Source organism: Suricata suricatta, chromosome 13, assembly GCF_006229205.1.
Source record: "Suricata suricatta isolate VVHF042 chromosome 13, meerkat_22Aug2017_6uvM2_HiC, whole genome shotgun sequence".
Classification (NCBI taxonomy): Eukaryota; Metazoa; Chordata; class Mammalia; order Carnivora; family Herpestidae; genus Suricata; species Suricata suricatta.
In genome coordinates, this window is record NC_043712.1 from 33,723,481 (window position 1) to 33,750,632 (window position 27,152).

At 40.9% G+C, this 27,152-nt stretch overlaps 1 protein-coding gene across 1 annotated transcript in view; it reads right to left on the reverse strand.

The window, feature by feature from the left end:
• Positions 1-8,304: 8,304 nt before the first annotated feature.
• Positions 8,305-27,152, reverse strand: part of DCAF10 (DDB1 and CUL4 associated factor 10) — a 52,315-nt gene continuing 33,467 nt past the window's right edge. The window contains exons 5-7 of the mRNA XM_029919958.1: positions 24,560-24,670; positions 15,528-15,673; positions 8,305-14,750 (exon numbers count right to left, since the gene is read on the reverse strand). Coding sequence (XP_029775818.1) covers positions 14,382-14,750; positions 15,528-15,673; positions 24,560-24,670 — 626 coding nt within the window. The 3' untranslated portion in view covers positions 8,305-14,381. The remainder of the gene's footprint in view (positions 14,751-15,527; positions 15,674-24,559; positions 24,671-27,152) is intronic.

Genomic DNA, 27,152 nt, shown 5'->3' on the forward strand with positions numbered 1-27,152 from the left:
ACTTTCCTAGCTCGATGACAGCAGTAATACTCCACTCTAGTGCTTCGCAAACATGGAAGGGAACCCTGGGTGGCAGACAGGATGTGTGGGTCCCCCGATCACGCTGCGCTGGAAACGGCAGGTCAGTGCAGATAAAGTTGTGTGGTGAGGGGCATGCAGGCAAAATGAAGGCAGGACAGGCCGTCACATGTGCACTACGGGGTGAGCACTCAGACCCGATCTCATTTAAATTAAGATACTGTTTTCTCATTTGCATATAAACATATCAAAGACTTGAACAGGTATTTTCTTTAAATTTGAGGACTTTTCACTTTTAATACTATCTTTTTTGCTTAATAGCAAATATTTGCTTGCCTGAATGACTCCCAAATTGTGGGGAAGTCTCCACATGTCTCTTTTTTTTTAAGTTTTATTATTAAAAGTGGTTAAGCACACAAAGCTATTTTTGTTTGATATTTTGAGTTTTGTGACTGAGTTTAAATGAAATCTGTTAAATGTGTTAGAGTTAACATTCTTCTTTTGGTAATTCTGTTTTGGAATAAAGTTATTTTTTTTTTTAAGTCCATTCAATTTGGTCTTCTGTTGTGGTTGGGTTAGGGTTCCTGGCACAATCTTTTTTTTTTTTTTTTTTGCAGTTCAGGCTTATCTCTATTGCTAACCATTTAGCATACTGCTTTGACTCTAGCACCTTCACCTCTTAACTTTGTAGGTAGACCAGTCCCTCACTTACGCAACTTTGGTCAAGAAGAGTTCCAGATATGTTAATTTGCCAGATAGCTTACTTGCAAAGCATTTTTTAAAATGGTTTTTCTCAAACTTTTCCTTAGGAGTATAAACTTAGTAAATTCAGCCTATCAGTAATTTCTGTGGTGTAATGTGCCTTCGTGTCACACCTGCCCCATGCTAAGTAGTCTGGACCTTTGTACTGTTTTCAGTCCTTAATATCTACTCTTCACAGCTATTCCTTTCTATTAGGAGATTGTGAAATTATTTTAGCTATGTTGTTTACACGTTAAATTTTAAGGTGCCCCCTGTCTCTAGGGACAGTTGAGGCTGTCTGGCGAGGACCACTAGGTAAGGGAGCAACTGCCATAATGCTTCTAAAACTCCAGTTTAGGGTTGAAGTTCATGATAAACGTGGATATCCTGAACTTGCGAGAAAGGGGTGTTGTGCGTGGCATCTGCTGCGATGGCGCTTTAGCCCCCCTGGCGCCGTTGCAGATGGCAGAGCGCGTCTCTCAGGGCGTGGCCCGCGCGGGCAGTGCGCTCAGGGTCTCTGATAGGTGGCCGCCCATCTTCCTTTAGCATCTGAAACTTCCAGTGGGGACATTTTTCCAGTGTGCATATCTGATTTTGAAGTAGAAACGGGATAAAATAGGATTTATCTAAATTCTCTCTTCAATCCATTTTGCATATTGCTTCAAGCGTAATTCTTTAGATGAACAGATCCAGGTACCCCCCTGCCTGCCTCCCTGTCATCGCCGGCTAAAATTGTTCTACTCAGTCCCCGCCTTCTTCCACAGGAACTTGGCCTCGGCCATGTCCCCCTGCTCTGAGCACAGCACCCTTCCCGGATGGCTCAGTGACTCCTGCCGAGGCCTTCAGATCTCGGCTCAAGCGTCACTTCCCGAAGGAAGCCAGCTCCCACTTTCCAGGACTAAGTCAGATTTCCCTCCTCTATGTTCTTTTGCCACCACACTCGTTTTTCGTAGCACTTCCTTGTTTTAGTTGGACTGGGATGATTTGATGTTTCCTGCCCAGTTCTGCGTGGCAGCTGCATGAGCTGGGGGCTCGGTCCTAGCTTCCCGTTTCAAGTGCCGGCCCAGCGCCTGACCCCTGGTGGAGGTCTGATGAACATTAAATAATCAGCCAAGAGAGTACAAGGACCTGTGGACATCCAGGGTCGTGGCACTCTGGAATATCCCGTCTGACGTTTCTTCCTTGATAGGTCATGGAGGTTGTGTAAGGACGAAATTTTTACACTGCTTGGGCTGCCATAGTGAAATATCGCGGACTCAGTGGCTCAAACAACAAACATTTATTTCTCACAGTTCTGGAAGTCTAAGATCAAGGTGCTGGCAGATTTGGTTCCCGGTGAGAGGCCTGTCCCCGGTGTGCAGACGTCTCACTGTGTCCTCATGGCAGAAGGAACCTCAGTGGGCTCATCTAAACCTAGTCACCTCCCGAAGGCCCCACCTCCAGGTACTGTCACGTGAGGGGTTAGGCTTTCAATATACAATTTTGGGAGCTGGGGGGGGACCCACAGACATTCAGTCCGCAGCATGTATAAGCCTAAACGATGACCCTAATGGTTATTTCCTTAAAATAATCAGTGTTCTTGACTGCTGCTTTGATGCTGTCGAAGTGCCATCAAGGCAGTAACTTGTTTTAATTGAGAGCAGATTGCAAACCATTTCTATAGTTTCATCGCCAACAGAAATAAAAGTTTCACAGAGCCTGGGTGGCGTAGTTGGTTAAGCGTTCGACTTCAGCTCAAGTCATGATCTCATGATTTGTGGGTTCGAGCCCCACCTCAGGCTCTGTGCTGACAGCTCAGAGCCTGGAGCCAGCTTCAGAATCTGTGTCTCCCTTTCTCTCTGCCCCTCCCCCACTCATGCTCTGTCTCTGTCTCTCAAAAATAAACATTAAAAAAAAGAAAAGTTTCAGTTCAGGCACTCTCCGGGGACACCAGTCATTATTAGTCAGCAGTTCATTGTGGGTAAGGCACTGACTTGCTCCTGATCTGAAGCACACCAAAAAATGGGGACCACGTTTAGTTACATGGAGATGCTGCCTTTTCGTTTCATATGACCCTAGGGGAGAACTTTCTCTTTCAAGGTCATGATAGCTACAGTTGTTAGATGTTTCCTGGCATGTAGCTTTCTCCTTTCCTTTGGGCTAAAAGCAGCTTTGGAACTTTTCTTACTCTTCTAGAATAATTGAGCAAGAAATTTCCAGGTTTTCTTGGGCTCCTCACTCTCCACTAAAAAATAGCCATAGAATTTTGAGGACATATGGTAGGGAAAAGTGCGTGTGTATGGGAACCAAGTACTTTTCATTTGTAATGTGTGCATAAACTATGAAGGTAAAGGGGAAAAGAAGTTAGGAGGCAAGGGCCTCGGTCTGGAGGTGTCCTCGGTTTCCTGGGCCTGAGAAAGCAGAGGTGAAGTCCAAGACCGGAGGTTTGCTGGATGTTTGGATCTCTTCATTTTTTTATTTATTTTTTAATGCTTTTTTAAAATTTATTTTTGAGAGTCAGAGAGAGACAGTGCAAGCAGGGGAGGGTCAGAGAGAGAGGGAGATACAGAATCCAAAACAGGCTCCAGGCTCTGAGCTAGCTGTCAGCACAGAGCCCAATGCGGGGCTCGAACCCACGAATCGTGAGATCTGACCTGAGCCGAAGCCGATGCTTAACCGACTGAGCCACCCAGGCGCCCCTGTTTGGAGCTCTTCAAAGCTTCTGCTCCCTGGGGTCCAGGAAAAGAAAAGCATGTTTTTGTGGTTGAGGGCAGTACTACACGTATTTGATTTCGTGTCAACTCAAGCTGGAGAAAACAGAAGCCCTAATAATTGCAGTTTGTCTGTTACAGTTTTTCCCTTGTTTATTTTGTTGAGCAAATTTGCTATGCACCCATCTGCTCGGTACTGGAAAGCTGCTGTTTTAAGAACAATCATTTTGAGTTAGAAGATTCTAGACTTGTGGAAAATACAGAGCATTGGCTGCCTGAGACCAACTCCAAAGTAAAAATTTAAACCTCCCTTGATTCCCTACTGGCTCCCAAGCTGGATTAGGTCTCCTTCTGTGGCACATGATGGCCGTTTCCCCCCCGGCCCTCCCTGTGTGGTGTTGGTGCTGTATCCTTCAACACGACGTGGAAACTCACTGAGGGCAGGGACTCTGACCGTTCTATCTGTGGACTAGAGGTTCTCATAATAGACACCTATGCAGTGAATGAGTCCTCTGATCTCCGATGTTGTCTTTATCACTCTTATTCTCCCTGTTCCAGAGACACTTTGAATTTCTTAGGAATGTATTCTAAAATCATCAAGGAAGAATGCATAGTGTATGATTCCATTTATGTGAATTTCTAGAAGAGGCAAATCTGTGCTGGAAAAAAGAAAACAGCGGTTGCCCCTGAGGGGGAAGTAGACTGGAAGGGGCCTGAGGGAGCTTTCTGCGGGTGATGGTAGTGATCCGTACCATGATGGGGGTTGGGTTACACAGGCGTGTACATTTACCTAAACTTTGCGACTATACCAGTAATAACTTGTGCACCTTGTCATGTGGACAATTTAAAAACAAAAGAAAAAGATACTAAATGTTAATGATATGTATTGCTGAGGATTTTTAGGAATATTGCAATTTATTCAGAATACCTAAAAAAAACTAAGATGGATTGATGGAGTATCAGACAAGCAATGAAACAAGTAGGAAAATACTAATGGTAGAATCGTGACAAACAGATGTTCACTGTAAAATTCTTTCAACTTTGCTGTATATTGAACATTTTCATAATAAAATGCTGAGGCATATCATTAGGGGCTTTATGACAGGATCTGCCATCCACATCTATGGACCGTTCAGTTGTTTCGGTGTGTGTTCTCAGACTTCCACGGAGCCACAGGATGCTACCGCCCTCCTAGCCAGAGGGGAGCGCCAGCCTGTGGCCGTCCCCCTAATCAGAGATGTATGGTGGCCACCTCGTCCACTGCACACAGGTTGTGTCAGGGACAGTCAACTTACATTTTTTCTTAAGACTGCCCCAGAGGCGAGGGGTCTGCCCACGCCTTGAAGGGGCGAGGGGAGAGATCATGATTTACCTGCCAATACATTGTAACTTTTCATAAATGCCAAGAAATCCTTTTAATTACATACACGTATTTTTAAATTGTTTTTTTCATTTTTTAAAAAATCTTTTAATTTTTGAGAGAGCACACATGCACATAAGCAGGGGAGAGGCAGAGGGGGACAGAGGACCTGAGCGGGCTCTGTGCTGACAGCAAGAGAGCTTGATGTGGGGCTTGAACTCATGAACTGTGAGATCATGACCTGAGCTGAAGTCAGATGCCTAATCAACTGAGCCACCCAAGTGCCCCATACATATACTTATTAAGAGTGCACACGCATGGGGAAGCACGCAAGATTAGGTAAAAACTGGGGCGCCTGGGTGGCTCAGTTGGTTAAGCATCCGGCTTCGGCTCAGGTCAGATCTCACGGTTCGTGGGTTCGAGCCCTGTGTAGGGCTCTGTGCTGACGGCTAGCTCAGAGCCTGGAGCCTGTTTCAGATTCTGTGTCTCCCTCTCTCTCTGACCCTCCCCTGCTTGCACTGTCTCTCTCTCTGTCTCTCAAAAATAAATAAAAAGCAATAAAAAAAAAGATTAGGTAAAAACTGCTTAAACATAAATATAAAATTTTCAGAATAGACCTGAGACTTTGTATTTATGTTTTTAAATTTTTTTGTATTTAACTTTTAAAACCTAACACTTTAACAATAAAATTTGGATCCTTCATTTTACCCCAAATGAATCTTTTGTATAGTGAAGAGCTTTTTGCAAATTAATGTCAGTGTGGCAGTCTAGTGTACCTGTAATTTAAATGGCTTTCTTAGAGAAAGATAAATATTATATGACTTCACTTATATGTGGAATTTAAGATACAAACAGATGAACATAAGGGAAGGGAAGCAAAAGTAATATAAAAACAGGGAGGGGGACAAAACATAAGAGACTCTTAAATACAGAGAACAGAGGGTTGCTGGAAGAACTGGGCGGGGGGTTGCTAAATGGGTGAGGGGCATTAAGAAAAAAACTTGCTGGAATGAGCACTGGGTGTTATCCACAAGGGATGAATCACTGGAATCTACTCCTGAAATCATTACTGCCCTATACGCTAACTAACTTGGATTTAAATTAAAAAGTAAATTAAAAATATTAAAGGCTTTCAATGGAGACTATTTCCAAAAAAAAATGGCTTAAAAAAATGTTTTGAGTTGTTTCTGCCCTGGTTAGAGTTTTCTGGACTGACTGTTAGCAGCAGTTGCAGCTGTCTCACTCCAGAGGGTGCCTTTCTGTGGCAGGGCTCCTCTTTTTGAGTTAGAAGATAAGCCTCACAGCACCAAGTTCTGTTTCTGAGAAGGTAAGATGATCTTATTTAACTTACTGCCCAGTAACTTAAATACCGTGTTAAATTAGGGAAGTCTTAGCTCTCACTGGGGGAGTGCCAACCTGGCAGTGTCCTAGAAGGGCACAGCTGAGGGGACGAACTGGTGTTCATAATATATACCTTCAAAGTCACAATGTTCTCTTTAAAGAAAAAAAAAGCTTGGGGCTCCTGGGTGGCTCAGTCAGTTAAGGATCCAGCTTTGGCTCAGGTCATGATCTCACGGTCCAAGGGTTCAAGCCTGACGACGGGCTCTGTGCTGACAGCTCAGAGCCTGGAGCCTGCTTTGGATTCTGTCTCCCTCTCTCTCTACCTCTCCCCCTCTCTCTGTCTCTCAAAAATGAGTAAATGTTTTAAAAATTTTTTATTAAAAAGAAAGTTCTCTAAACTGGCTTCCTTTATCTATAGAGCTCCCTGGGATCTGTCATGCATGAAAAATTAAACCCTAACTACATTTTCTGTATTTGTAGCTTTCAAACTGTGGTATCATCAGCTGGAAATTGGTTAGAAATGCAAAATGGCGGCTCCAACCCTAGACCTATGAAATCAGAAACTCTGGCTGTGGACTCAACAATCTGTTTTCAAAAGCTGTCTGGGTGACTCCATGCCTGCTGGAGGTAGAGCACCACTTTTCATGTCCTCTGCCAGAAGGAAGGGGTTTGGAGCAAAAATCAGTAGACACCAATTTGTGTTTTGTTTGATTTTTTTAAGTAAGCTCCATGCCCATCCTGGGGCTTGTACTCATGACCTGGAGGTAAAGAGTTGCCTGCTCCACCAACTGATGAGCCAGTCAGGTGCCCCAAATTTGTGTTAATTTGTGGTAGGTAATTTGTTACATCAGTAATAGGAAACTAATATAAATCATTAACATTAAAACATGCCAAATGTTTCTTTAAAAAAAAAGACAAACCATGTCTGTCAGAGGAATAACTGAAATAGTGGTAATTAATGCTATGTTTAGTTGCAAATCAGTTTATGTAAACAATTTCACAAAATAATCTGAATTAAAAGAGATTCATGATTTTCCTCTTCAATGATTTATTTTAAAATGAGTGTCCCAAATATGATTGTCATTTTTCTAGTAAATTAAAAGTGTGGTAGAATGACCATCACACTGTTAATAACACAAAAAGTCATTCAAGGGAACACTGAAAAAAGGCATGTTCCGCGTGTATCTGTATGAAATCAAAGCACTGTACACAGTGTGACAAAAATATATCAACTGTGCTTCTTACTGGTAACACTGTTTTCACGGGATAAAGAATTAATTTATAAAGCTCTATAAAACTTGATTCATACTGCATAAACTTGTAAACATCTAGCACATTAGTTAACAGATGTGAATGAATCAGCTCTTTGTAAGTGTGTTTTCAGTGTAAAATGCAGATTCTGTTTTAGAATGGAGGCCTTCACAAAATGACAGGTGCATTTACCAGCGGAAGCGTAAGGCGATCCCAGAAAGTGCAGGAGGTAACGTAGAACTTTGATTTTTAACAGTCCCGTCCTTTTAAAATATTCTTTTTCTCTGTGCATGTTTTGTAATGTACATAATGGATCATTACAATATTTTTATATATATCTATACACACATGTAAACAAATATATACATACAAATATATATATACTTAGAACAGAAATTTGGAGTGTATTTAACTTTTTTCAGGTCAGGGTTATATGACGGAAAAAGTGTAGAATACCCACTATAAGAATCATTAAGCTATTGCCCGTCACAGCCTTATGCCTGAATCTGGTCTAAAAATAAACACCTAAGCAATTTAGACAAAATTTTCATACTGCTGAATGCAAGTTTGCCATTAACTTTATTTTTTTGTTTTTGTTTTATTTTTGAGACACAGTGTGAGCAGGGGAGAGGCAGAGAGAGAGGGAGACACACAATCTAAAGACAGGCTCCAGGCTCTGAGCTAGCTGTCAGCACAGAGCCCGACACGGGACTTGAACCCACAAACCGCGAGATCATGAGCTGAGCTGAAGCTGGACGCTTAATCAGCTGAGCCACCCAGGCGCCCCTGCCATTAACTTTTTGAGCAGGTTAACCACACAAAAAGTGTGTCACATGTTTCAAAGCATCATTTATTTTGTAGAAGCACATTATGAGGTAGACTCACACCAGAACACTCAGTGCATATATTAATAAATGGTTTATTGAAACCTTAAAATTGCATATAGGTTGTATGGATGTATGTAGATAAAATCACCCACAACTGTACAGTCGTCAGTGAAAACCTCAGAACAATCCAACTGAAATGGTAAAAAGCCAATACACTTGTAGAAAGCCTTCCTAATTCTGAAATGAAAATTCGTTAAGATGTTTGTGGGAGGGAGGTGGTCTTAATTTGAGATTTTAGAAATCACTTAACTAAATCATTCACTTTCTGGCTAGCTTTAAATGGATGGGAATATCTCTACTAGACAGTATGTAAAAGACACTGTAATTCCTATCTTTCCCACCACGTCAAAATGATAGTATTGAAACTGGACCAGCTGTAGAATTTGGAAGCCCAGTGTACAAAATATGGGACCCCGTTCAGAACATTAAGGATTTTCAGATGCCCCCAGCAGCGCATCACACCAGCATGCGGCTCTTCTCCATGCAGGCCTCTGTCGGACCGCGCTGGTTGCACACGCGTGAAGCCAGCGCTGCAAGCTGTGGGAGACCACCGCCTTAGTTGTCTGTCCCTTGAGACCCTAGTACTGGACAAGGCATATTGTATGGATTCAAATGCTTGTTGAATGAAAAACTGAGTTTCGCAGTTTTTCAAATCAGTGAGAAATGCTTAGTTTTTCTGACCACAGGTCAGAAAAAGTCTTACTCTGATGAATATAGTCTATTCATTATAATAAATGATAGATTTCTCTATTTGCACGTCACATTCTGGCTTCATGGGAAATTGAGGCCACATATGGCTAAGGTTCATTTGATTTGTACAACAAATAAATTATTGAACAACCACTCTGTCAGATCCTGTATTGGGTACTGGGGATAAAAGAAACGTAAGCTAGTCCCTGCCCTCAAGGAGCTTACAGTCTAGTGAAAGAACTTAACAGTACCTCAGCACCTAGTGAGAAACTTTCTGGTGTCTCGGATATTATTGGGAACATTTCCAACTCTCCTAAAAATGTGAATCTAAAATTAACAAAGCACATTTTGGAAATGAAAGATGAAGTGAAATTTAAAAGAAAATTTGAATATTCAACTAATAGTGTAAAAACCATGAAATTAAAATGAGGAAGAAACTTAGGAAAGGTGAAAATTTTATTTTAAATACTATGAACAAGATTTAAATTTTAAAATTATTTTATTGTCTCTGGGTGACATTCTCATTTATAGTGACATTCATATACACATACATATACGAGGTGTGCATATGTGAGATGTGTTCCTTGGAGCTTTTGATAAAACCCATATTTCCATTATTAATTCATTTACAACTAAAGAAGCAGCATACAGGTAAGTTTGAGACATTCCTTTTGATGATTTCTGTTATTTGAATGGGAGAAATTCTTAGGAATCATCCTAAAGATGTATAAATTTCAGTATGATCTTACTCTGCAATGAGACAATGTGTGATAACTTAAACATGTATTTTAATGATTATTGACTAAGTTTAATGGCATCAAAAATACTCAAGTCTATGTGGATTTTATTGTCAATTTTCCTTGTTCCCCTACCCCCAACCTGGATTCTTCTTTTTTCTCAAAAGCATGGACAATACCCTTTGCAAATCCAGAGCCTTTGCTGTTACTTGGCTACACTTTGGTACATTGCTTGGTCTGTTCCTGAATCTAGCAGCATCCTTAGTTCATAGTATTCTACTGAGCGGCAACAGAGAAAAGAACTAGCTCAGGCTTTAACTGGGAACTGCTGTTCTCCAGAAGGTTACTGTTAATCTTTCTGCTCCCAGATGAGAGCGCTCTCCAAGACTGCAACCAGGGCTCATGCAGTCTCCAGACACCACGCAAGCCTGGTCATCTCATGTCCCAGCTCGTAGCAGATGAACACGGCACGTTACCTAGAGCCTGTGAGAGGTGGGCGTATGGACAGTGTGGTAGCAGACGGAACGAACGACTTAGCAGATATAAAAACTTTTAAATGAAAACCTCTCCAAACACCAGCAACCTGAGGCGAATGATTATGTACACCTCGGGGCTGAGGGAATCACCTTATAATAATTGATATTAATTCATATTTGTTATAGCCCTTTATAATTTATGAAGTATTTTACATACATTAGAGCTAACTGGATATTTGTGATAACACATGAATATAACTTTTCATCATGAAAATGTGAATTATGCTGAGCATGCTGTTTAAGAAGGCAGGAAGGTATGCTAACATCTGAAAGGCTCACATCAAAAATAATTACAAGTTTAACATTTTGGCACTTAAGAGATATGCATTAGTTATCCAAAAATTCATATAGTGTATATGCTTTCTTTTATGACCAACACAGGCTATGACTGCGTGACTTTTCCTAACTCTCCATGGCTGCTGGTCATTAAAGGGGGATGATTGTCATCAGTGTTATCAGACTATTTCTCCTGCTAAACACAAGCTTTCATAGATAACTTCTGGATGCCAATACCATATATTCTGACTAATGGCGGAAACACTAGGCTTCTAAAAGGTTCTCGGAGTGCTTTTCCTATATTGCACTTTCTAGAAAACAAAACTTTAACCATGATATAATGTGATCTTGGTTCTAGACATAGCCGTGGGGAACCTTTTCCTTGTTTTCCTAAAATTTTTGGTATAGCCTCATCTCGGATATAACAAGGAGAAATAATAAAATACTAATGTTCTTTGGGCTTCTGAGAAAAAGGATCTCATCTGTTCTCAAAAGATTAAGATAGAGGTCTCATTTGCTTTAGCCACTTCATTTTCATAATTAAAGATAACAAACTACTAAATATTTGATGTGCCTACACTTATTCAGCAGCACTGCCACTAATATGCTGTTGTATAGAAAATATGTTGTTTTTCAAGAATTTTTTTTAAGTACAATCAATCCTCCTCCCCCAAGGTGGGGCTCAAACTCATGACTCTAAGAACACGAGTCGCATGTTCCACCAACTGAGCCAGTCAGGCGCCCCTGTGGAAAGCTTTTTAAAACAAGTATAATTGATACTATGTTTACCAACAATTATACCACATTACCAATTATAATACACTCACCAATTATCATGAATAAAAATGACTAAATAAAATCTAGAGTAAAAAACACCAGATTGGATTTTAAACTCTGAAGTGAAATGAGATCTGGAAATTGTAAGCTGCAGTTTCCTCCAAGAGCCAAGCATTCCTGATGCCCTGTAATTCCTGGATTAATATCCCCCTCATGACTTTTTGATCACGACTATACCTCAAAGAGGACAAGGATTGTTTTGTTGAGTTTGCTGGCTACTTTTTAGTTCTCATCTTGTAGCTCTATTTTTATACAAGGCTCTTTACTCTACATTTTCCTTTACTTCACAGCTGCTTATCGTGCTTGCGGTTTTCCAGTTAGGAATGGACTGTATGTACACCCTACCTTTTATGGTATTAATTCTAATGGAAATTTCCAGTCTTGCAAATGTTCTCTTACATGGCAGAAGGTAAGCCAGCTCTGTGATACAGAATTGACAGAGGATGCTAAACATATTACCAGGCTAGTTTCCCATCCTTTACAAACAAAAGGGCAAAATGGTAGAGTAGTCAGCACAGGCCTTTGGGATAACACAGACCTCGGTGTGAATCCCAGCACTGCCGCCCAGTGCCAGCTCTGTGACTTAAGGGAAATCACTTAACCTTTCTGACCCTCCATTTCCTCTAAAGTCAGTTGGTGATCCTGTCACCTACCTCGCAAGGTATTTTTGGGGGGGTTAGTAGTAGAATGCGGATGTTATTTGATAACATAAAAACACTATAGTGGTTACCAAATCCTGGACTGAAATGCAGAGCTGGGTGACATGTGAGCCCAGCGTCTGACTCTCTCCAAAAGGATGTAATTTATGGAACCTTTTTAAAAAATTTTTTTAAATTTATTTTTTATTAAAAAATTTTTTAATTAATATTAATTATTGTACTTAGTAACTGATTTTTAATGTTAACATTGGGTGCTTTTGCCTCCAAAACTTTATTTTCTTTTAAATATGTGGGTTAAAAAAAAAGTTTATGGCAAAACCACTTTGTGGTACTTTTCTTGCTGGCTAAAAAATTCCTATTTGTTTAATATCCATGGTGAAATTATCTAATTTTACAAATCTGTCTGAGAGTCAACCTTGTTCCAAGTGAGATGTAAGCTCTGTCCATGCACATGTTACATGGCTGTCTGGTGGGTCCTACAAAGAAATATCAGTTTTATTCATGTATTTGGGTTCGTTTAGCATTTCTCTAAGATTTAAGATACTTTTCTTCTTACAGCTGGAATTCTCGGCATCCACTTTCACACCTTTTTCAATCTATTGGCCAGTTTAAGGGTAGTGACAATAATACAACTTAAAGACAAAATAAAGTGTTCATAAATCATTGATTTAACAGCCAGCAGAATACAGTAGAAATTGCCCTGAGCAACGAATTAGGAGACTTGAATTCAAGTTCTAGCTCTGCCACTAATTTTATAAGATGACTTTAGGCAAGTCACTTAACTTTTCTCAGTCATCAAATGAGATTAAATCATGAGAATGATTGCATTTTCTGCCTCTAAAATTGGTTTCATTTACCTATTTTTTCTCTTAATAATCAAAACATCTCTGGGAGTCAAGCACCTGAGAGGTACAGAGAAGTACTTACTAATATTTAAGGTAGTGCTTTTCAAACTCTGACCCAGGGACCACCTGATAAAGATTACTTGAGGTTCCTGATAAAAATACAGACAACTGTCCTCTCCTCGGCTGAATCCGAACCTCCCAAGGCAAGGGCCAGGTTTCTATGTTCTTCACAAGCTCCTCAGTGATTGTAACGCACCCTGATGTTTGAGAACCACTGGCCTAAGAGAATGGGATCTGAGCGGGGAAGGGCTAGTGTGTGGCTTCAGTTACTCCAGCCTCTAGCAGATCCCTTCTAAACGGAATACCATCCAAAGTGGAGACTAGAAGAAAGCTTACTTCAGCAGAGCAGTCAGCCCTGCGACTGTCCCCTGCTTGGGCCTTTTACTTGCTGTGCTCCATAACAAAACCCAAGAGGTCTTCGTGTGGGCTCTTTGCTTTGACATCCAAGTGACTGCTGTAGTTCGGACACGGCTTGAGAGGACAGAGCTCTCCACTCCCTAACGCTGGGGGGCTGCACTCGTGCCACTGGTTCAAAGAATAAAGAGTAAAACACTTTCTCAGTCCCCCCACCCTGATACTATCATGTGTCATCCTGTGTGAGTCTCACAGTCTGGCAGAGAACACAGAAACTCTGAGCCACACTGTTCTCACCACTCTGTGACCAGAGAGTGTACTAACCTAATGAATCCTCTTCTGTGTAACAGAAATGACCAAAGCCCATTCCTTCTCTTTTCCTTTCTAAATGCTATTGACAGGAACAAAATACCAAGTAAGGACACATGCTAGAGATTTTTAAAGTCATATAAGTAAGTTACAAAGAGAGGTGGTGATTATTTTTTCCAGAATTTCACAACAAAATTCCCCTCAAGGTGAAAAAATACGTATGATTTTAACAGGAAACTTAAAAGACACTTTGTTGTAAGACTATCTAACAGTTATGAGAATAATGCCATTACCTGTGCTCATTATAGAGAAACAACAGCAACTTTAAAAGGCCGAAGTATACTAAGTGAAGATGGAATTTCTTTTTCAATGACCAGTATGCTAACATCAGACTTCTGGGTTTTACTCAATAATAGTGCCATGGGTTTCTCCTAACCCAGTCAAACCTCCTGCCAGACGTCCACGAAATTCACACCAAAATCAAAAAATAAGGAAAGAAAGAAACTTGACAAGAGCTACCATGCAAAAGCAGCAGAACGGAACTTCGGGCAGCACAGATGAGCCGGAGCAGAGGAATGCGGCAAAGATGCTGCTGCAGAGGGTCTACCTTGGCGAGGCCCCTGCGATGCTGGACGGCCAAGTACGCAGGTCACAGGTGTGTTCATGGACCCATAAGAACTGGGATCTTGACCCAAACATTAAGATCTTCTTAAAAGAAAATACTTCACCTAAATTGAAGTAATTCATAAGTCAAACACCAGAACAGTTTCTTATTTGATGTAAGTTGTGCCTAAAACTTTGGCTGATACAAAGAAACCCGTCCACTAAGGCACCCTGAGGCGATCTGACAATGTGTCGGAGAGAACTTTGTTGTCAGTACCACATCATTATGAGAGTACAGAGAACGGATCACCCGCAGGGGACTGGCTTCTTTGGGCAAACAGTCAATAAGTTCACTGCACTGTTTGTCAAATCCCAGCAAGCGAATCCCGTAGCCATGTGGGGAAGAAATCATCCGCCCATCAGGGCTGAAGCAAAGTTCTTTGATATAACCCCTGCCTACATTGGCCTCTTCAATGTAATGAGTCAGTCGCAGAGAACAGCGAGGGGAGACTGGCCGCACGGGAGCTCCTTCCTGGAATTCATAGACACAAGTCCACTGGGGGAGAGAAGAGACAGACCAAAGTTACAGAGCCCCAAATAATGCTAGATATTCCTCCTTGTAAAAAGCTCAGAAGCCTGCCCAATTCACAAAATTGTTTCCAGAAATCATTCAGATGAATGCTACCACTCTCTCAACTAATAAACTGTGCAGGGCCCCTTCCTTCTTATATGACATGTTAAAGCCCGTTATCTCCTCAGGCTACTGGGACTTCTGTGGTAATAATTCCCCTTTGTAAAAGTAACAACAATCTTGGTATTTAAAAAATTATAGAGTTTAGACACCTAAGCCCTAAAATACTTCTCGTCCTGCACACTTCAAAGGCGCTTCTCTCCTTTCATTCAGTTGTGACTTCCACAGCTATTGAGATCCTCAAAGGACTCCTGCTTTCCAGAGAGTGATAAGGTCCTAAAAGACCTTTTTCCTTAGTCATCAGTTTAGTCCTTTCCCAGTTTCCCCTGGTTTTTAAAAAGAGCAAATTGCAATACTCAACTGACTTGGCAAGACCTTACATTTAGCTAGCTTGGCTGATGCATCTCCAGCTAATGTTTCCTATGTAAGGGGGTCTGTGATGAGATTGAAGGGGGCAAGAATTTAGAAGCTGGGCACAAGCTGAGCTGATGCTGAGCTGATACTGCCTTAAAGCATTTCCCAGTCTGCCACACACATGCAGAGGAGGAGGGAGGGGTTCAAGGGACAAAGACACCAGAGCACACAGAGCCGTGGCGGTTGGCTCAGGCAGCCCCGCCGAAGGTGTGGTCACGCCGCTCCTACCTCCTGATCATCAGTGTTGCTTGAGCACCGAAGGAGTGTGGCCCAGCCTTTCGGGTGCAGCTGTAAGGATGTGATGCAGTTTCCACGGTCTCTCTCACCAGGAACTTCTGGGGTTAAGACTTCAAGACTATTTCGTGGTGAAACTCCTGATAAGAAAATCAGGATGTGAGATTTACATTATCAAAGGACTGAGGCAGCTCATCAAAGCTTTGATTTCTGGCAGCCACCCCTGCCCCTGGTCTTCATTCCTTCATCAGTCCTTTGTGCTACCACATGTAAAAAACAAACAAACAAACAAACTGGTGCCCCACAGTGTATGGGGTGGAGGTATGGAGAAAAAGGGATGACTAGAACTAAAGAATCCAAGTTCCGCAGCAAGAATCAGTGACCTAAGACTAAGGCCTTAAAGCTGACTAGAGGTCTTTTTGATAAGTATCTATATCTCAGAAAATTACTTAAGAATCAAAGTTATGTTACATTAAAGGAATCTGGAAAAGTAACAGATAATTCTTATCCTCAGGGGAACTGGTGCTCCTCAGTCCAGAGAAAGAAATAATTGGAAGCTATGAAGACTGCCTTTAATATAAATAAAAGGCTATTATGTGTGCAAGGAGCAGGACTCAAGGTCCCCAAGGACCGTACTCTAAAGGACAAACAAACCTCTAATTTTGGAGGTGAGGGAGGGTATTTCACATAGAAGGGGCGGGGGGACCTCGCCAGTCTTACATATGCCCGGTACTGTTATGGCCCCTCATGGCTCTCTGCCCAGCACCGATGAAAGTGACCGCTGCAGTCAGTTGTTATTAACAGGAGTTCTGTCCTCTCCCTCAGGTATGTGGGGAACACTTTCATACACATTATAAAGCAGTTTAGAAATTTAACATCAAGAGACATATTTCAACACTTCTCTGTGTGGAAGGAGTTGCTTTGAAGATTATGAGCTCCCTGGGTCAGACCCTTTGTGAACTGTTTCTCAAACAGATGGGTTATCTTCTTTAAAAGATTCCTTTTAGATTACTACAGCATTGATGGAAACCTGTAAAGCTCTAAATTACATTGTTACAACCAAACTATACCTAAATAATGATTTCACATGTGACTTTAATAACAGTTCTAGAGAAAAACAGCTATTCGAGAATGAATGAATGAAATGAAAATCTGCTCAAAAGAAATGCTGAAAAGAAACCCATCTAAATAGGTAAGTAGTGGTTTTTGAGCTGTGCTCTTGGGGGTTCCTCCGGAGCTGGCAAAAGAAGGGGACCACATGGGAAAGGGGTAGGGCAGACTGCTCAAGGACCTCCTTAATTTCACCAGAGCGCCTGCACTTTATCTGTGCTACAATCTACAGATTTCATGTCAAAAATAGAGTTCTTGGGATGCCCGGCTGGCTCAGTTGGCTAGCATCTGACTCTTAATCTCAGGGTCCTGAGTTCAACCGCCACATTGGGTACAGAGATCACTTTAAAAAAAGAAAAAAGTTCTAATCCTGAAATGAGCCTGAGTGCCTCTACTCCGTACAGCTACTGTGTCAGCCAAAGTATGTGCTAACATATCCTGACACCATGAAGACGCAGAATTGCCAACATTCAGAGCACCCTTATGTATGAGCCCCACCTTTTTTTTGTTTTATAGTTTATCGTCAAGTAGGTTTCCATACAACACCCAGTGCTCTTCCCCACAAGTGCCCCTCTCCATGGCCACCTCTCTTCCCCTTCAACCTCCTCCTTCAGCCCTCAGTTTGTTTTCAGTATTTTCAAGAGTCTCTCATGATTTGCCTCCCTCCCTCTCCCTAACTCTTTTTCCTCCTTCCCCTCCTCATGGTCCTGTTAGGTTTCTCCTATGAGTGAAAACATGGTGTCTGTCGTCCTCCACCTAACTTATTTCACTTAGCAGAACACCCTTGAGGTCCATCCACGTTGCTATGAATGGCCAGATTTCATTCTTTCTCATTGCCATGTAGTACTCCATTGTATATATAAACCACATCTTCTTGATTCATTCATCAGTTGATGGAGGTTTAGGCTCTTTCCATGATTTGCTATTGTTGAAAGTGGTCCTATGAACACTAGGGGTACATGTGCCCCTATGCATCAGCACTCCTGTATCCCTTGGGTAAATCCCCAGTAGTGCTACTGCTGGGTCCTAGGGCAGTTCCATTGATAGTTTCCACACTGTTTTCCAGAGCGGCTGTACCAGTTTACATTCCTACCAACAGTGTAGGAGGATGTCCGTTTCTCCACATCCTCACCAGCATCTATAGTCTCTTGATTTGTTCATTTTAGCTACTTTGATCAGCCTGAGGTGGTATCTCAGTGTGGTTTTGATTTCTATTTCCCTGATGATGATTGATGCTGAGCTTTCATGTGTCTGTAGGCCATCTGGATGTCCTCTTTGGAGAAGTATCTATTCATGTCTTCTGCCCATTTCTTCACTGGATTATTTGTTTTCCGGGTGTGGGTTTGGTGAGTTCCTTATAGATTTTGGAATCTAGCCCTTTATCTGATATGTCATTTGCAATTATCTTTTCCCATTCCATAGGTTGCCTATTAGTTTTCTTGATTGTTTCCTTTGCAATGCAGAAGCTTTTTTTCTTGATGAGGTCCCAACAGTTCATTTTGCTTGTGCCTTTGGGGATGTGTCGAGTAGGAAATTGCTGCAGTTAGGATCAAGGAGGCTGTTTCCTGCTTTCTCCACTAGGGTTTTGATGGTTTACTGTCTCACATTCAGGTCTGTCATACATTTTGAGTTTATTTTTGTGTATGGTGTAAGAAAGTGGTCTAGTTTCATTTTTCCACATGTTGCTGTCCATTTCTCCCAGCACCATCTGTTAAAGAGGCTGTCTTTTTTCCATTGGATACTCTTTCCTGCTTTGTCAAAGATTAATTGGCCATATTCTTGTGGGCCCAGTTCTGGGCTCTCTATTCTATTCCATTGGTCCATGTGTCTGTTTTTGTGCCAATACCATACTGTCTTGATGATGACAGCTTTGAAGTGGAAGCTAAAGGCTGGGATTGTGATGCCTCCCATTTTGGGTTTTCTTCTTCAATATTACTTTAGCTATTTGGGGTTTTTTTTGTGGTTCTATATGAATTTTAGGATAGTTTGTTCTAGCTTTGAGAAGAATGCTGGTGCCATTTTGATTGGGATTGCAATGAATGTGTAGATTGCTTTGGATAATAATGATATTTTAACAATGTTTATTCTTCTGATACATGAGCATGGAATGTTTTTCCATTTCTTTGTGTCTTCTTCAATTTCTTTTTCTATAGATTTCATCCTACAGGTCTATTATATCTTTGGTTAGACTTATTCCTAGGTATATTATGGTTTTTCGTGCAATTGTGAATGGGATCAGTTTCTTGATTTCTCTTTCTGTTGCTTCATTATTGGTGTATAAAAATACAACTGATTTCTGTATGTTGATTTTGTACGCTGCAACTTTGCTGAATTCATATATCAGTTCTAGAAAGTCTCTGGTGGTGTCTTTAGGGTATTCCATGTAGAGTATCATGTCAACTGCGAAAAGTGAAAGTTTGACTTCGTCTTTGCCAATTCTGATGCCTTTTATTTCCTTTTGTTGTTTGATTGCTGATGCTAGGACTTCCAGCACTATGTTAAACAAGAGTAGTGAGAGTGGAAATCTTTGTTGTGTTCCTGATCTCAGGGGGAAAGCTCTCAGTTTTTCCCCATTGAGGATGATATTAGCTGTGGGCTTTTCATAAATGGCTTTTATGGTGTGTAAGTAAGTTCCTTCTATCCCGACTTTCTTGAGGGTTTTTATTAAGAAAGGATGCTGTATTTTGTCAAATGCTTTTTCTGCATCTATCGACAGGATCATATGGTTTTTATCTTTTCTTTGGTTAATGTGATGTATTACATTGATGGATTTGCGAATATTGAAGCAGCCCTGTAACCCAGGAATGAATCCCACTTGATCATGATGGATAATTCTTTTTATATGCTGTTGAATTCGATTTGCTAGTATCTTGTTGAGTATTTTCGCATCTGTATTCATCAAGGATATTGGCCTATAGTTCTCTTTTTTTGTTGGGTGTCTGTCTGGTTTGGGAATCCAAGTGATGCTGGCTTTGTAGAATGAGTTCAGAAGTTTTCCTTCTATTTCTTTTTTTTTTTTTTAATAGTTTGAGAAGGATGGGTATTAACTCTGCTTTAAATGTCTGGTAGAATTCCTCTAGGAAGCCATCTGGCCCTGGGCTCTTATTCCTTGGGAGATTTTTGATAATTGATTCAATTTCTTCACTAGTTATGGATCTGTTCAGATTTTCTATCTCTTCCCATTTGAATTTTGGTAGTGCATGTGTGTGTAGGAATTTTTCCATTTCTTCCAGATTGTTCAGTTTGTTGGCATATAATTTTTCTTAGTAATCTCTGATGATTGCTTGTATTTGAGGGATTGGTTGTAATAGATCCATTTTCATTCATGATTTTGTCTCTTTGGGTGTTCTCTTTTCTTTCTGAGGAGCCTGGCTAGATGTTTATCAATTTTGTTTATTTTTTCAAAAAAACCAACTCTTGGTTTCATTGATCTGTTCCACTGTTTTCTTTGGATTCTATATTGTTTATTTCTGCCCTGATCTTTATTGTTTCTCTTCCTCTGCTGGGTTTAGGGTACTCTTGCTGCTTCCCTTTTAGTTCCTATAGGTGCTCTGTTAGATTTTGAATTTGTGCTTGTTCTAGTTTGTTGAAAGAGGCCTGGATTGCAATATACTCTCCTCTTAGGACTGCCTTTGCTGTGTCCCAGAGAGTATGGATTGCTGTATTTTTGTTTTCATTTGTTTCCATATATTTTTTAATTTCTTTTCTAGTTGCCTGATTGGCCCAATCATTCTTAGTAGGGTGGTTTTTAACCTCCACATTTTTGGAGGTTTTCCGGACTTTTTCCTGTGATTAATTTCATGTTTCATAGCATTGTGATCTGAAAGTGTGCTTGGTATGATCTCAATTCGTTTATATTTATTGAGGGCTGTTTTGTGACCCAGTATGTGATCTATCTTGTAGAATGTGCCATGTGCACATGAGAAGAAAATGAATTCCCTAGCTTCAGTATGCAGAGTTCTAAATATATTTATCAATCAATTCCGTCTGTTCCAATGTGTCATTCAGGTCCATTGTTTGTTTAGTGACTTTCCGGTTGATCTATCCATTGCTGTAAGTGGAATATTAAAATCCCCTGCAATTAGTACCTTCTTATCAAAAGATTGTTTCTGTTTGTTATTATTTTATGTGTTTGGATGCTCCCAAATTCAGTGCATAGATGTTTATAATTGTTAGCTCTTCCTGATGGAGAGACTCTGTCATTATTATATAATGTCCTTCATCTTTTATTGCTGCCTTTACTTTAAAGTCCAGTTTGTCCGATATACGTATGGCTACTCTGGCTTTCTTCTGACTTTCAGTCGCGTGATAGATATTTCTCCATCCCCTTTCAATCTAAAGGTGTCTTCAGTTCTAAAATGAGTCTGTTGTAGTCAGCAAATAGATGGATTTTGGGTTTTTTTTTTTTCATCCATTCTGCTACCCTGTGTCGTTTGATTGGAGCATTCAGTCTATTTACATTCAGTGTTGTTATTGGAAAATGTGGGTTAAGATTCATAGTGTTCTCTGTAGAGTTATGTTTGTAGTCGTGTCTCTGGTACCTTGTATTCCTTGAAATATTTCCCTCATAGAGTCCCTCTTAGGATTTCTTGTAGGGCTGGTTTGGTGGTGATGAATTCTCTCAATTTTTGTTTATTTGGGAAAACCTTGATCTCTCCTTCTATTTTGAATGACAGCCTTGCTGGATAAAGGATTCTTGGCTGCATATTTTTTCTGTTCATCACATTGAAGATTTCCTGCCATTCCTTTCTGGCCTGCCAATTTCATTAGATAGGTCTGTAACCACTCTGATAGGTTTCCCATTGTATGTTAGGGCCCTTTTATCCCTAGCTGCTTTCAGAATTCTTTGTATTTTGCCAGTTTCACTATGTCATGCCAGAGGTCAATTCAAGTTTGGTCTTAGGGGAGTTCTTTGTGCCTCTTGGATTTCAATGGCCATTTCCTTTCCCACATTGGGGAAGTTCTTGAGCAGCGTTGGTGGTATAGTGGTAAGCATAGCTGCCTTCCAAATTGGGGAAGTTCTCAGCTATAATTTGATCAAGCACCCCTTCAGGACCTTTTTCTTTTTCTTCTTCTTCAGGAATTCCTATGATACTGATATTGTTCCATTTGATTGTATCACTCAGGTCTCGAATTCTCCTTTCGTGCTCCTGTATCAATTACTCTTTTTCTCTGCTTCCTCTTTTGTTGTAACTGTGTCTTCTAATTCACCTATTCTCCTCACTCTCTCTTCAATCCGTGCAGTGGCCACCTCCATTTTATTATGCACATCATTTATAGCCTTTTTTAACTCGTCACAGCTATTCTGAAGCTCCCTAGTCTTTGTATCAATAGCTTCTCTGATGCTTTTTCTAGTGCAGTGATTAATTTTATGACAATTGTTCTAAACTCTTGTTCAGTTATGTTGCTTATATCTGTTTTGAGCAGTTCTGTGGCTGTGACTTCTTGGAATTTCTTTAAAGGAGAGTTCTTTCGTTTCATCATTTTGGCTAGCTTTCTGTCTCTTGTCATTTTAAAAAGTTTGTTATGCACTGTGCACCTGTTAGTATTGCTCTATTAAAGGAGGCTCGTTGCCTGTCATGGGCCTGTTGTTTCAGGAAATGTTCTTTTAATGGTATCTCTCAGTTTCTCTTGTGCCATTATTTTATTTCCCTACTCAGTGATATTTAGGACTCTTCACCATGTGTACTTTGGCTCGTTTCTTGAGGTAGCCCTGAAGAGAAAAACAGACAGACAAACACACAGAGAACAAAAGCATGCAAACACACAGACAAATAAAGAAGACAGAAACAACAAAAGAAAAGGACAGTCTGAGAGCGTAAACCCTGTAGAGGGGAGAGATAAGAATGAGATAAGGGAAAATATATCTAAATGGCAAGAATTGATCTAATCACAGCAGTACATCAATGTTGGTCTTTCCCGGACTCCAGCGGGGCGGGAAGGAAAAAAAGAAGAAAAAAGAAAAGAAAAAAAAACAGTTCTCCAGCGTGGATGGGTGTGATTTGGTGTAGGTAGGTCAGGTCTCAGGGGGCTGCTCTTTGAGGCTCTGCCTTGGTGGTTGGGGGGGGGGCAGGGAGAATGGTGGCACTTCAAGCCCTTCTTGGACCATGTGCTGCAAGCCACTCTTTTGCGTCCGATCTCACTGCCCCCAAGGTACACCAAGTTTTTTCCAAGCCCTGCCTCGTTTCCAAATCCTAGTCCATGCACTTTAATGCTACCACCTGAGATGAGACATGCTGTCGCAGGTGGGTGGCTTTCTAGCCAGGATTGAGTAGGGGGACTTGGGAGCAGCTTTATCCCAGTTCTTCCTGGAACCGGCATGCCGCTGAGCCCAAGGAAAAATAAGCCTGCTCCGGGGGATGAATTTCTCTCCCTGTGCCCAGGGATGATAGTATCTCTCTCCATCCTGGGTCAAGGTTTTTCTCTTCTCTAGAGAACACTCTATGAGTGTTTTCAGTCTCTCTTTCTCTTACCCTTGGCTTCCCACGCTCTCCTTGGCTCTGCGTTGGGCTGAGTCTTCCTCCCCTCAGAGACTCCGGCCCCAGCCTGTTTTTATTTCCCCAGTTTGCACTCACTCAGGCACCTATGAGGCTGTCATATATGTGGACTCTGTGTTTTTCTCCCACTCTTGCAGATCAGAGTATTGTGGCTTCAGTCCTCACTTTGATAGTTGTGGGTGGGTGGAGATTACAGAGCTCCCTACTTCTCTGCTATCTTGCCCCCCTCCCCTCCACCTTCTTTTCTATACTGTGTCTAGGCTCTCCATACATACACTGTCTCTTCTCCAGCTGCCAACTTTATATCATGAAACTGCTGTGTAGCTGGTTTTTGGGTTTACCACTGCAACAAACAAGCATGTTAACTATTCTTAAGTTTCTTTTTCTCACGGATGGTTTAACCAATAAAGATTTTTCTCAATGATCATTAAGAGCCTTAGCTTGTTTTCCATAGCCAAAGTAGAAAAACAAGTAGAATTGATACAGTAAATTTCAAATCAAAGGAAAAATATTTCACACCTGGGCATAAATCTCTAAATTTAACAGGATGAATTTTTAACCTTAAAATCAGTCTTGAATATCTGGAGAAAAGTAGATAGGGTACAGGTTAGTTTAGGAAGGGCTCTCAAACCATTCCACAAACAGAAGTCATGCAAAATAACCAAGTATGCAATTATCAAGCATTACCAGGTGAGGCTGCCCAGGGAAAACACAAAGTAGAAGTCTAATGGACAGTCCCTCCCCTAAAGTTCTAGACAGAAGCCATGTTCTTCTCTAAAAAGTGATGCAAATTTAAAAAAAACAAAAAAACCCCTCACAGTTGGCCATCAGTCCACAAGGAGGAAGACAAACAAAGAGCACTGTAAGAGCTTAGATGTGAACTGGTATGGAGAGAAGTCTGCATAGGTAGTAGAAAGCATTTCCTTTAGGGGGTGGAAAGAATAGGCTATACAGCTAGTTCTGCCAGAATGGTTGGGGGGGGGGGGAACTGGCAAAAGCAGAGTGGGGACAGGTTGTAGCTCACTTTATCCCACAAACCCTCTAAGGCTATCAGGCACTGCTCAGATGAAGAAATGGCAGAGCAAAAAGCCTACTGGCCGGAACTAAGTAATTTTCACAAGCACCTGACAAACTCAGTATTTCATATTTATACAGGACCAACACATGCATAATCTCATTTAACTTCCATAACAACCCTGACTGGAATCTACATGACCTAACTACTTTTTCTCCAATTTAAACCAAACTAAGTCCAGTAAATAAAACCAAAGTTCAAATTCCAACAAAGATTTAAGACCAAGATATTCAACCCTAGAGCCTCTTCTTTATTGGCTTTTATTTGTATGGTTTAAAACTAAACCAAAGAAAGCTATTTGATAGAATCTTTTGTAAGATTATAAAATCCAACTGTTAACCTACCTTCTCTTTGTGAGGTTCGTGACATGTGTTTCTCAGAAGATGAATTAGAATCACTATGATGACAAGGTGAACCAGAAACTCTAGGACCAGATGAACTTGAAGTGGTCAGATCTTGAAAATACAAAAAGCTCTGACAATAAACTTAGCAAAATTTGAGTAGTATCTCTTAACTTTTTAATAATTTAGTTGAAGCATACTGTTAAAGTCCATCTGAAACATGTCAAGTACTTGCCCACTTACAGCTGGCCTATAACTAAGACTAAGGTAGGGAGGGCAGCTCTTTGAAGTGTTGTAAGGCCTGGTCCCTTTCTAAAATCTCTTCTACTGGGGCAGCTGGGGGGCTCAAGTCAATTGAGCATCCAACTCTTGATTTCAGCTCAGGTCATGATTTCACAAACCATGAGCAGGGAACCTGCTTGGGATTCTCTCTCTCTCTCTCTCTCTCTCTCCCTCTCCCTCTCCCCCCTCTCCCTGCCCTGCTTGTGCACTCCCTCTTTCTCCCTCTCAAAGTAAATAAATAGATAAACATTAAAAAAGTAAGATCTCAGGGGCACCTGGGTGGCTCAGTTTAAGCATCTGACTTTGGCTCAGGTCATGATCTCATGGTTTGAGTTCAAGCCCCACATCAGGTTCTGTGCTGACAGCCTGGAACCTGTTTTGGATCCTCTGTCCCCCTCTCTCTGCCCCAACCCTCCTTGCTTGCTCTCTTTCAAAAATAAAAACATTAAAAAATAATAAAAAATAAAATCACTTCTACCAACGACTTAAGTGGAATAAAAAATGACAGACCAAATAAACATCTTTGGGTTCTCCATCACTTCTGTAGTAAAATGGAACAAGAAAATTCAGTAAACATGGGAACAGAGCAGTTCAACTTGGATATTTAATCTTAGAATAGAACCCAAACACCAGGTCCGTTACTGAGAACATTAAATGATCTTTCTTAAGCATGCCAAAGAATTCGATTATCATTTGGGAAATTATGTGAATTCTATCTTTGAAATGCAATACAAACTTTATACTGAAATCTGTAGAAAAATCATCAGGTGGTTGGGTTTGATGTATTACTCCAAATAGCAATCTCTATTCCATCACACTCTTCAGTGTCAGTGGCCCCTCACTTTTATGAGGACTTCTTAATCTAATTCCCTTTGATGTTATTTTCAGAACCTTAAAAGACAAAACATTCTTGGTTTTTGAATAAAAATAAAACGAACTAGACCTTCTAAATCACTACTTCTCACTAAGCTGAAGTTGTTTACTAATGTTTACCCTAAAAATAAGTTTCTGAATGTAAAAGGACTCTACTCACATATTTAGGAAATGCCTTGCTTTGCAAATAAGTTGGTAAAAAAAATTTCTACTTTTAGCAGTAATTGGCCAAATGCAGTATGATGAGGCCTGCACTCTTCTGGAGTCTTCAAAAGAGTCTCTATAGGGGCACCTGGGTGGCTCAGTCAGTTAAGTATCCTACTTCGGCTCAGGTCGTGATCTCGCAATTCATGGCCCTGCGTTGGGCTCTGTGCTGACAGCTAGCTCAGAACCTGGAGCCTGTCTTCACATTCTGTGTGTGTGTGTCTCTCTCTCTCTGACCCTCCCCTGCTCACACTGTCTCTGTCTCTCAAAAATCAATAAAAAATATTTAAAAAAAATTTTTTAAGTGGCTCTATAGACAGGAGAAAGAGTCCAACCATCTGAAGCTGATTTTATTTTATTTATTTATTTTGAAGCTGATTTTAAATAGCAATTTATAAACATGTGTTCCAAATGCTTGTCTGGGTAAATACAAAATTATAAATAGGTATGTTCGGGGCACCTGTGTGGCTCAGTCGGTTAAGTGTCTGACTTCGGCTCAGGTCATGATCTCACAGTTTGTGGATTTGAGCCCAGCATCAGGCTCTGTGCTGACAGCTAGCTCAGAGCCTGGAGTCTGTCTTCAGATTCTGTATCTCCCTCTCTCTCTGACCCTCCCCTGCTCGCACTGTCTCTGTCTCTCAAAAATAAATAAAAACCAACCATTTAAAAAAAATAGGTATGTTCCTGGAGCAGCCCTTTTCTTCCCAAAGGTGATAAAATATAGTCTCTATCATATAATGTAAATTGAATTATGGTGCGTAAGTTTTTCTGAGCCCCATTTCACTGAAGTCTAATGGAATTAGCAACAGGAAAAAGAACAGGGCTTTAGCAAGAGGATCTTTAGGGACTGTTATAGAATGGCACCAGCTACCTGGGTACGGACATTTGGAAGTCTAGGATATAACAGAGACTTAAAACTCTATATTGAATGTATCTTTTTCTTAATGTTTACTTGTTTTTTGAGAGAGAAAAACAGAGTGCAAGCAGGAGAGGAGCAGAGAGAGAGGGAAACACAGGATCCAAAGCAGGCTCCAGGCTCTGCGCTGTCAGCACAGGGGCTCGAACTCATGAACCATGAAATCATGACCTGAGTGGAAGTCAGATGCTTAACTGACTGAGCCACCCAGGTGCCCCATATATTGAATATATCTTAGAAGCTCTGCTGGGTTCCAGAGGGGCTTAAAAAGATTGATACTACCTTGGGCTACCACTAATTTTTGAGGTAGTGGTGATTTAG